We start from the raw sequence: 11,773 nt of genomic DNA on the forward strand, positions 1-11,773 counted from the left end.
ACATTTTACCATTAGGGGAGAGCGGGGCACAAAGTAACACATTTTGACTTTCTCAGTTTGTGTGCATCCACACAGGGTTCAGAATATGTTTTTTTTTTTTTTAATCCACAGTCATTTTACACTTGTCAAGTATAAATATGTCGCTTTGTTTCATAATTACTATATATACGTTTTTATTTATCTACACTAAAAAATGGAAGTGAAATGTTACAACAAGATTTGGTTTTCAAAAAGCCTTTTTCCAAAAGGTACATTATAATCAGGGTCGTCTTATATTCGGGTCAGTACAGTATTAGATTAATAGTAATGAACAGTAGTGATGTCACCTTGAAATCTGTAATATCTGACCAGCCAGAAAACTGAGTTAGAGTGGAGCTTCTGAATCAGATGAACATGCAATAAGAAAAATACAAACTTACATACTAAGTATGAACTTACAGTAAAAAGGTCAATATTTTCATAGACTTTGTACAAAGTACACTGAAAAAGAGATTAATTGAATTCACTATTTTTTGTTTAAGGTAATTGGTTGTAATCAATTTATTTTAGCTACATTTAAATAAACAAATTTAGCTGACCAATGTTCAACATTGTTATCTTTTTAAATATAGCTAAAATAAATTGTTTGCAACCACATACCATAAAAAAAAAAAAAATAATAATAATAAAATCAAAAATAGTATAATTATTTTTAGTGTAACCTGGTTCAGAATTGCACAAAAGTAGAACATAATGAAACCTGCTCTTTATGGGTGAGAAAATCAGCTTGATAGTGATGGGTTTGGTGTTTCATCTCTGCCTTGTCCATGTTTGTCAGTTTTTCAAAAAGGTGACTGAATTTTTAGACATATAAGGGAAAAAGAATGTCAGGAAAACGCCTAGAGATGCTGTTGTTTTTGGAAGTGCAAATGAATATCCTTTAAATTCAAAGAAATATTGTATCCCTGTAATAACATAATAACAAGAACCCTGCTCATAATTAGCACAATAACATTATGGATTAAAATACAGCAATACAAAAAAACACAGAAGCTACTGAAAATTAAAATTACTTGCATTTTTTAAAACCCTCACCAATAATAAAGCTGTATACAGTAGTGGGCGGAGCTTGAGCTACCCAAACATTGAAACATTTACCAGTTGAGCCATTTGATTCAAGAGTGTCTTCAATCTGCTCAAATCATGTTATTCCAGCAAATGGGCCATGAAACACTTCTGACAGAAGTGAATATTTTATTGCCAAAACTCTTTAAAAGTCAAACTATTGTCAAAACAATCATATTTCGTCGCTCTTTCTTTGTATTCATCTTTTAAAATACGTACACTTGTTATGCAATTTTCGCTACAAAAACCACATCCACACTCACCCATTAAACATTTTGTTGATTATTTAATATATGACAAAGAATCATTACATGCATGAAAACATGGATAGGGTAAAGTATAAACTGTAATTATTTTTGACAAATCAGTATAATGCACTGGTTACATGCTTCAGTATGTTTATAGAGTACATGCTGTTTACGTAGTATTTCTCTTTGGTCAAAGACTCCAGCGATCTGTTTCTCAGCTTTATTCTCGGAGGCGTTTATTGCTGGATGGTGAGCTCTGTCTCTCCATACACCTGTCTGAGAGCAGCGCAGTCCAGACTGGCTAACAGTTTAGTAGAGCCGGCACGTCGGGGACTGAACGTCTCGGTCCACGTTATAGAGGTGCCAGGAGCGATCAGACTGGAAAACACGTCACACACACATCAGAAGTCATCCAGAACAGATTTACATGCATGCATTTGACAGTTGCTTTTATCCAATGCAACTGCATTCAAAATAATTGGTGAATCTCACCAAAAAAAGCCTGTTCATATCACATTTAACTCTTAAATAGTAATATTAGTAGTAGTATAGAAATTTTACATATATTTTATACTGTCGAACATTTTAGTCTGACAGTGTTCACCTGTAATGCTTGCGTTTGAGGGCCATAATCCCAGGACCCTCCATACGCAGATCCACGTTCTCCAGACTGAACTTAAACTGGTTGGTGAACTCAACAGACACGTACATTTCCTCACTCACTCTTGGAGAGCCAGTCACCTGCAGAGAGATGTCACATACACTACCAGAAGAGGGCAGCACACTCATTTACATTCAACTGGCAGACACTTAATAAAGGCAACTTTCAGTCCACCAACTAAATGAGAGGTACTGTAAAGACTGACCTTCACAATGAGTTTGGGGTTGTGCATTGTGATGACTTTCATGGCTGTAATGATCTGGCCCGTCTCTTTAATCTTCCCTGTAGCGATGAAGTGGATGTTTGCCTGTTCCACCAGTTTATGCATGTAGTCCTCGCCTTTCACCAACACCTTCTCGTCCACACCTATCATCACCAGCAGGGGGAGCATTTAATGCATGAATATAGGATGCAGAAACATCATATTTTACTCTCTCTCTCTCCTGCATCATTGACTCACTCTGCAGTGGCTCCAGTTTGACTTTGGGAGTTTTAAACACCACCTCTGCGCTCGGGACTCCGGTATAATACACCACGGTCCCAGTGATGTAAACATCAGCAGTGCGGCGCTGATCGCTGTTGTTCTTAAACTGCAGTGTCACGTCAAAGTTGTCTCCCACACGAACATCCAGATTGGGGATCTCCACCTCCACATCGGCCTGAGGAAGAGAGGCTTTCTCTCGCTGACAGCCGAACTCCTCGGCCTTCTCCAGCACACGCCGCTCCTCTGGGCTCCCTGAGTAAATAACAGTTTCAGATGAAAGCAGATCCTGGTTGTGTGATATTTCTGTTACATTTTATGTCCAACTGTAACTTCTCTCACCTTCAGGGAACTTGTATTGATCAGTGATGTCTCGACGTCCATCGTGCAGCACGGCTTTGGTCAGCACCATGCGGCCCACGTGAGTTTGATTCACCTTCACTACTTCCAGAGTGCCGTCTTTTTGTCTACGATAAAAAATCACGTCACTGTTCACCTGCAAAAATAAAAGACCCAATGCACTGTTAAATGAATGCAAGAGATGTAGTGAACATCTGTATGTTTTCTGTTACTCTCTACTTTCTTAACACATCAGACATGAACAGAACGATGCATTCCTTTATCTTACACTGGAGACAGCACCCAAACCTTGAAAACTAATGCATTTACTTTTCTTCCTGTTTGTTCTTAGTTTGTTTTATCTCATTCAATAACATGGTGTTTGTAATTTATTTTATTTGCTGATTTTTTTTTTACCTCAGCAAACACAAAAGGGGCATCAAACGGGTAGCAGATCTGGCCGTGTTTTACAGCAGCTACTGATGCAGGTCCACACCTGAACATACCTGACAGAAGACCAGCCTCATTAACACCAGAGAACAACAAAGATACTGTGTGTGTGTGTGTGTGTGTGTGTCCGTGTCCTACCATCGCTCGTCTCCTGAGGAGTAGCATCCACAACCTGCCATCCTCCGAAACCAGGAGGCAGATCAGACCTTGCCATGAAGCACTCGTTCCAGCAATGATAATTCCTGCAGATGAAGATAGAGCAAGTCATCCTCAATGGAAGCTTGTTCCAGCAACAGAACAATAAAGAAAAGATAATTATGACCTTCTGTCTCACAATTGTGACCATATATATATATATATATATATATATATATATATATATATATATATATATATATATATATATATATATATAAGGCAGAATTGTGGGATATAAAATTAGAACCGTGAGACATAACATTATAAACATACATAAACTGTGAAAAATATATAATTGTGATATAAGGAGTAAGAAGGAAGGAGGAAAAAAACATTTGAATCGTGAAATACAAACTCAGAATAGCCTTTATTTCTTTATTTATTTCCCATGGCAGAAACAAGATTCTGTAATCCACTGCATAAAAAGCAGCTCTTTAAAAAAAATTTACATACTTCAAATTATTTGAGCATGACTTCATGTTTCTGTTTCCATAAAACATCACAAACCAGATGGAGTCCTTGGTGCGGTTCCGGTCCAGTTTTCCGTTTTCGTCCAGGACGATGTCCATCTTCAGGTTGCCGTCATTGTCGTGAGCAGAGAAGAAGTTTGTCACGACCCTGGCGGGGATCCCGAGACATCGCAAGACTGTGGGGAAGGAGAAATCAAATCAGATTTGGATCCTGTTGATGGATATGAATGCCCTGTTCTGGTTCTCACAGGTGTTGAAGACAGCAGCGTAGACCCAGCACTGGGCGTAGCAGACGGGTGTTCCCTTGCTGCCGGCGTAGTCCAGGAGGATCTCCACGCTGCCGGTCCAGGACGTCGGCGGGACACCGTATGTGTAATCACCACTCCAGTTCCCCACCAACACGCCGTCGTCATCACGTGAGTTCAGCTGTTTGGAAACAGGGCAGAGGTGAAGTCAACAGGTTCATGAAAGCTGAAAAAGATGTGGTTTCACCAATAGCACACATCCTTTAACATCATGTGGAAAATTTCAATAAGCTGTGTGTTTTTAGTATTAAACATTTCAACTTTGTGCACAAATAACATGATATTCAAAAGTTATATTAAAACATATATTTTGTTTTTTTTTTAACCATAAAATTCTAAAGTACACACATTTAGACAACAGACAAAGACAACTGTTTAAAGTTTTTAAAAGAAACATTATAACAATTTAAAGTAACAGTTTTCTATGTGAATATTTTTTTTTAATATAATTTATTCCTGTAATGCAAAGCTAAATTTTCAGCAACATTCAGTGTCACATGATCTTCAGAAATCATTCTAATATACTGATTTACTGCTCGAGAAACATTCCTCAATGAATGGAATATTCTTAAGAGCAGCATTTATTTTTAATAGAAATATTTTAAACTAACAGTAACATTATAAAAAAGTTTTAACTCTCACTTTTGATCAATTCATCATTGCTGAATAAAGGTAATAATTATCTAAAATTGTTCATTGTTATAAAAGTGTTGTCAGAGTGTTTTAGTCCAAGTCTGGAACAGTGAAGCACAGTTCCTCATAACACGGTAAAAAATTAAAATAAAAATAGTTGAAATAGTTATCATAGTTTCTCACCATGGCTGAAGCGACGCGGGTCACTTTAATGACGTCCCCACGGTTGGACAGCGGCATATCTGCTTTATCCATAATGAACAGACAGGCATCCAGGACACCAAACTCAAACTAGAAAAAAAAAAAAAACAGTAAATTACAATATTTTTCTATTAGTAAATATTTTATTATAGACTTTTATCTCTAATTATTACGGATGCACTATATACTTTATTTTTTATTTTTTATTTTATCAGTATATAGGTCAGTATTTTACCATTTTAACAACTTTGCATGCTCATTTTTCCTTTTTTACATTTAGATTACCATTGACATTATTATTCTTTAATTTATTATAAATCATTAATTAATCCACAACATTTTTTTACCAATGTTTTTGAGTGAACGCTGCCAAAATGATCCACAAATAATGTGTTTTTGTTTTGTTGTTAATTCAAAAAAATTGGTGCATAAGCTCAGTTTTATACATAAATACACAACCTGTGCTAACTGAAAAAATAATAATATTTTTTTTTTTTTGACAAAATAACTGAATCAAAGATTTGGTGATAATGCAGTATAATGTGAGATTTACAAGCAATTTCTAAAAGGCTGGTGATTTGTGATGTAAGTTCCTCACACCTGTCCGTAGTTCCATGCACGTTCAGACACATCATCATACGCTCCATGATAGATGATGCCCAGCTCATTCATAACACACTCTTCACGCTCCTCCTCATCATCCAGGAACACAGGATCAGCTTTCAAAACACATCACAATTTAAAGATATGTGCTGAGAATGCGTATGTTTAGTATAGTGTATATATTATATGGTAGCTTCTCCTAGAAAGGAAGGAACGTCAGACCTGGTGACCAAGGGTTGAAGAGGATGTAGATGTCTGATTTCGGGTCCCTCCTGGTCCTGCGAATACCATAAGGGGTCACCACACCGATGAATAGCATGTATTTTCCCACAATGCACTCTGGTGAGGTTGTGATGCCCATTGTGACGACATTGTCGTTGGTCTCTACGATCCGGCCTCTCCAAACACTCTGACGCTCCTCAGTGGGGAAAACGGGAATGTAGGTGCCCTTGCTGTACTGAGGACTCGGCCCTAGTGCACAACAACAACAGCAACACCTGATCACAAGGCAAGGTTTAGAAATAACAGCTCATGATTTTAGGTTGGAATGATTTTTGAAAGCCTCTTCTGCTCTCCAGTGCTGCATTTATTTGCTGAACAACAGAACAATTTGGTGAAATATTGATACAATTTAAAATAATTGTTTTCTGTTTGAATATATTTCAAAATATAATTTATTCCTGTGATCAAAGCTACATTTTCAGCATCATTCCTCCAGTCTTCAGTGTCACATGATGCTTCCGAAATCATTCTGTTATACTGATTTGCAGCATTATGTGTTGTAATATTTTTTGTGGAAATCATGACTTATTTGTTTTTCAACATTCGTTGATGAACAGAAGTTTCAGAAGAACAGAAACCTTCAGAAGCATTGTACATGTCACTTTTTTATCAACTTAATGCATCTTTGAATAAATAAATAAATAATTGTTATCATACTGACCCCACACAGTCTGTTCTGTAGGATTACTCACATGGTGTGCATTTGTCCGTTTGTAAACTCTTTTTCCAGTAAAAAGCACCTTACACAACTTTAGATCCTTAAGATCGCGTGCTCAGTTTCCTTAAATATCAGTGTCCAGATGTGCATGTGCATTCACAGCTGGATGTGGTACATATTATCAGGAAAATGAGAAGTGCACTAAAGGGAAGTGTGCCAACGAGAAGGGAAAGTGATGATGGCAGAATAAATGGCATCTCTTGTGAAATTTAAGTGTCGAATACATGCTGAAGATGCACACTGAATTACATTTATTGCTGTGCTGGACAGTTTTTCTCCTTAAATACATTTTAAGTATTGCAAAAAGTGGGAAACTGATCATTTTAAAAAAAGGAACATGCGGTGAAAAAAAAATGGTGTGTGGTATGCTTCAAAAACATCGAAAGACATTTGGTTGATCAATTTGAGTGACGTGTTCTTGATTTAAACTCATAAATGATTCAGTTTGAAACTCACTTTGAAGCTCACCTGAACAAGAGACTCACCTATGACAAACTCAACCGCAAACTTGTCTTGGGCCGGTTTGTAGGGTCGATCGAAGGTGATCTTGATCTGAAACTCCTGAGCGCGCCGCACGATGAGGAGTTCGCTGGAGTACAGGTGCGTGTGGTGCGCTTGTTTATTCATCTCTTGAGGTCCCTTGAGAACATTCACATCCCAGATATCAAGAAACTCTGAGGGTCAGAAACATGACTGTCAATGCATCAGAGGCTCGGCTGTAAATCAACCTGTTTACAATCAATTATCAACAGGAACAGTCCTCTCACACAGGATGCATCTCATCCCTTTATCTCTGGGGGTTTGAAGAGAACAGGATTCACGAAAGTCAAGTTACTGTTTCCTGCAATAAATGTTATCACTGGGACAAGAGCTCTGTGTTATCTGGTGGAGACAGTTAATATGGATGGAGGAAATGGTCTCGAGAGATCAGGATGCTTGTACCAGCTTTTTGACTAGATAAGACCAAACTAGCAAATTATTCAGTAAATAAAACCACTCCTTTAACTGTTGCAAACCCAAAACATATGAGTCTCTCACAGGAATCGGCAATGATTAACTATATATACTGTATTAGAAGTTAAGCTTCTAGGAAAATATTCTCTTCTTTTTTTTTGCAATAAATTTACAGCATTCAACTCCAAAATATTCAACTTCAAAACATTTTTGAACATATGTATTTTTAATTACATAATTACATTTTATAAATCACACTAAAGCACACCATATATTAAAGATTCTACCAAAATGAATTCTATATAAATACTGTAAAAAGATGGAAAAAAAAAATAGCACTTTATGGTTAGTAATTATACATTTCTATTGCCGTTTTGCAGGGCTGTAAATATTTAGTAATGGTGGCTAATACTTTAAAAAAAATCATCTTCCACATGAAATAAAAAGGTAGAATGTGCACATTTTCTCTGTCTCACCCTTAAGCGGTGGTGGTCCTCGGGGCAGTAACATGAAGGGCTCGAACTCCTCCACTTTCCCCTCCTGTTGATTGGAGCTGACTTTGGCTCCTGCGGAGCGTCCGCGGTGGGACACTTGTTTGGGGCGTGGGGCGGCCGGTGGGGCAGCAGGGGTCGGGGTCGGGGTCTCTCGAGCCTCTTGATCAGCCATGACAGGTACTGGTGCGGTGACCACTTAAACTGCTGCGCTTCAGAAACAACACAGACGTCATGATGCACACATCAGCCTATCATCATAAAGAGTATTATTTTGTTTACACATGCCTGCATTTTTATAAACTGGCTGCGACAAAGGAATCTGTTTTGCATTAAGGATGTAGCATTGATGTTTTATTGCAGGATTTTGTCTTCTGTTAATTTATTGCCGTATGGAGATTCTGATGTGGAAAAGTCAGCTATTCTGTCCTGGTCATTCTTCATTCTTCAGAGCTTTGTCTTCTTTATGGTCAAATCCATAAAATTGTGATTTATTAAACTATTAAACTTGATGGAATTACTAATTTAAAAAATACATAAATAATTAAAACCAGAATGATTGTGTGTGTGTGCTCTTGTTCTTGTGTCATATCAGGACACAACTCTGTATAATGACATGGGTATGGCACAGGTATTACAAGGAGAGGGTGACTTATGAGGACATAACCCATGTCCCCATTTTTCAAAACGCTTATAAATCATACAGAATGAGTTTTTTTGAGAAAGTAATAATGCACAAAGTTTCCTGTGAGGGTTAGGGTTAGGTGTAGGGCCATAGAATATACAGTTTGTACAGTATAAAAACCATTAATCCTATGGGATGAACACACTTTACACAAAAACAAAGGTGTGTGTCTGTGTGTGTGTGTGTCTGTGAGCACAAACATGTGGGAAAAGTGTGGGTTTTTAAACACCACCTCTTTGGATATCTCTGTACTCCAGGAGGAGATCAAATTAAAATCCAGGCAAAATGTCCATCCAATAGCATTTCCTGGCATTTAATTGTGGAAAACGTATTTTTATGATAGGCTGCACAATGTCTGCTTTTACGCTGGCAAAATGTGTCACCGCAGACACACACAAACACCTGTGTGATGGATTACATAAAGGGCGTCTCCTTGAATGAGGTGTGAAGTTTGAGGAGATGTTTGGCCCACCGGAGCAGTGAGTAACTTCAGGAACACAGTGAGGTCTCTGTTCACGTTTAAATACACTGCTGATCTCACTTTTCCACACTTAACCACTGGCGAGGTGAACCAGATGGATTTTTTTTTTTTTTTATGTCTATTAAGATTTTGTTTTCTGTGTTTACCGCATGGATATAAAACAGATGGTGGCACATATTAAAATAGATAAGTTTTGCAAACTACACAGAAAATTGGCTCTGCATGTAAACACTTACAGACTTAGTTTAACAAACATGCATTTGCAAACACAAATTTGCACTTAAAACTAAATACACCAGTCACTTAATATAACTGCAACAATCAAACAGTTATACATTATCTTTACAAAAAAATTGCATGTCCTCTGCAATTATCAGATCCCCCTTTACACATTTTTGGTGAAGAGCATATATTTTATACACATGCACATACAACTATCACAAAATGTAAGTTGAAGGTAAGTGGATAATTGCAAATATAGGCTACATTAGCGATTTTTTTTTTATTATCTGAAAAATTTTCTTCACAAGGAAATAAATACTTCTATTTAACAAGGGTGCATTAAATTGATCCAAAGACATCTTTAACATTACAAAAGACTTCCATTTCAAATAAAAATTAATAAAATGTATAACGGTTTCCACCAAAATATGAATGTTTTCAACATTGATAAAAATAGGAAATGTTTCTTGAGCAGTAAATCAGCATATTAGAAGGATTACTGATGGATCGTGTGAAAACTGAAGACTGGAAGAACGATGCTGAAAATCCAGCTTCGCATCACAGGAATAAATATAATTTTGACATATCTTCAAATAGAGAACAGCTATTTTAAATTGCAATAATATTTCACAATATTTCTGTATTTTTTATCAAATAAATGCTGCCTTGGTGAGCACTTTTAAGAACTTTTAAACAATAGTTGAGAATTTCCATCTTCCAGTGTGAACTGTATATTATTAAACATTTTAAGATGCACTAACCTGGTTTATTTTGAGATAGAAAGGTGTCCCTGGTGTGCAGACACTGGATCCTGGAGTCTGGGAGAACGTCAGGACAGTTTCTGCCTTCATTTATACATAGGGCTGGAATAACACTGTGTATGTGAGAGCAGCATCACACGGGGGTGTGTCTATGCAGATTAGCTCTATAAAAGCACAGGGTGTGCATGTGTGATATTAGAGTGGAAGTGCAAACTACCGCGTTTGTATGGCTTGTGGTGAACAGAAATGTAACCGAATAAAGACACAAGTGTGGAATGTGTCATGTCCTTCTCTTCCCCCTGGCCAGAGCAGATTTAAAGGCATAGTTCACCCAAAAATGTAAATTTGCCTGACCCTCAGACCATCGAAGATGTAAATGAGTTTGTTCCTTACTCAGAACAGATTTGGAGAATTGTAGCATTACATCACTTGCTCATCATTAGATGCTCTTCAGTGAATGGGTGCCGTCAGAACGAGAGTCTAAACAGACATCACAATAATCCACAAGTAATCCACACCACTCCAGTCCATCAGTAAACATGTGAAGACAAAAGCTGGATCTCTGTATGAAATAAATCCTTCATTTAGATGTTTTAACTTTAAACCTTTGCTTCTGGCCTAAATCTGAGTACATAACTGATTAATGGATTGCTTACTTTCTGTACATCTCTTAAAACCATGATATGCATAAAGACACTGATTCAAAGCATGCTGTGAGGGATGCAGACATCAAGGTTTCTTTGGTTTTACAAAGCGTGCATGTAGCAAAACAGCAACTTTCAAAACTGCATGTGACGGACCATTGTGGCGCCATGAAAACTGCTATCAAATCAGTCAAATTGACTCAAATCATCATTCACTCGAATGAGCTACTTTTTCCTCAATTCCAGTCCTGACAGATGTTCTACATAGTGCATTTGTAAGGCAGAATATCTAGGGATAGAGGTTATTACAGACAAAATGTCAAACTATTACTTTCCAGTAAACATCCTTACTGCAAGAGGAAAATGATGTTGCATAAGAAATTAATTTATCTGAAATCAATTTGTTCCACGCTTAAATGACTATTTATTGCATGGCATTATAGATCTTCTGGGCAGTTTGAGTCATTGCTTCAGGCGTTCTATATGGAAACATCTTGTTTTGCCAAAGTTTCTAAGGGGAAACATGATGTTCGGACCCCTTCGGATGCTTTGGGAGAGTATGAGTCACAAGCATGAGCTCACCTTTAGATTGAGCAGAAGCACTGGAGAACAGGCAACTTTCTTTCACCATGAACTTTAGCGCAGAAGATGTAATGCCTTGGTACAATAAGAGAGCTTGTCAAAGCTGATTAACAAGCAAGTCAAATCTAGTTGCATAACATAGGTTGGACAGAGTCTACAGCTTATAAATGGGCTTTTCATGAAAATGTTTGGTGGGACTAGCAGGTCATACATGTGTGTGTTTAATCTGTTCAAGATACTACCCCTGATGCATTTGACAG

The 11,773-nt window shown here is 37.3% G+C and overlaps 2 protein-coding genes across 3 annotated transcripts in view; both read right to left on the reverse strand.

Annotated features, from left to right (window-relative positions):
* LOC127961833 (obscurin-like) overlaps positions 1 to 11,773 on the reverse strand; it is a 78,737-nt gene that overhangs the window by 44,727 nt on the left and 22,237 nt on the right. The window lies entirely within an intron of this gene.
* f13a1b (coagulation factor XIII, A1 polypeptide b) lies at positions 1,371 to 10,420 on the reverse strand. 2 transcript variants are annotated; one of them, XM_052560580.1, is made up of 15 exons: positions 10,288 to 10,420; positions 8,124 to 8,350; positions 7,179 to 7,367; positions 5,916 to 6,164; positions 5,691 to 5,809; positions 5,073 to 5,180; positions 4,200 to 4,377; positions 3,989 to 4,127; positions 3,422 to 3,525; positions 3,251 to 3,339; positions 2,837 to 2,990; positions 2,474 to 2,749; positions 2,219 to 2,379; positions 1,957 to 2,093; positions 1,371 to 1,730 (listed from the first exon to the last, which is right to left on the reverse strand). In XM_052560580.1, exons 2-15 carry the CDS (start codon positions 8,311 to 8,313, stop codon positions 1,589 to 1,591), a joined length of 2,235 nt encoding a protein of 744 aa, XP_052416540.1. In that variant the 5' UTR covers positions 8,314 to 8,350; positions 10,288 to 10,420; the 3' UTR covers positions 1,371 to 1,588. The 2 variants fall into 2 exon arrangements, with proteins under 2 accessions (XP_052416540.1, XP_052416541.1); XM_052560581.1 differs by having other exon boundaries at positions 8,124 to 8,345; positions 10,288 to 10,408.

Source organism: Carassius gibelio, chromosome B7, assembly GCF_023724105.1.
Source record: "Carassius gibelio isolate Cgi1373 ecotype wild population from Czech Republic chromosome B7, carGib1.2-hapl.c, whole genome shotgun sequence".
NCBI classification, from domain to species: Eukaryota; Metazoa; Chordata; class Actinopteri; order Cypriniformes; family Cyprinidae; genus Carassius; species Carassius gibelio.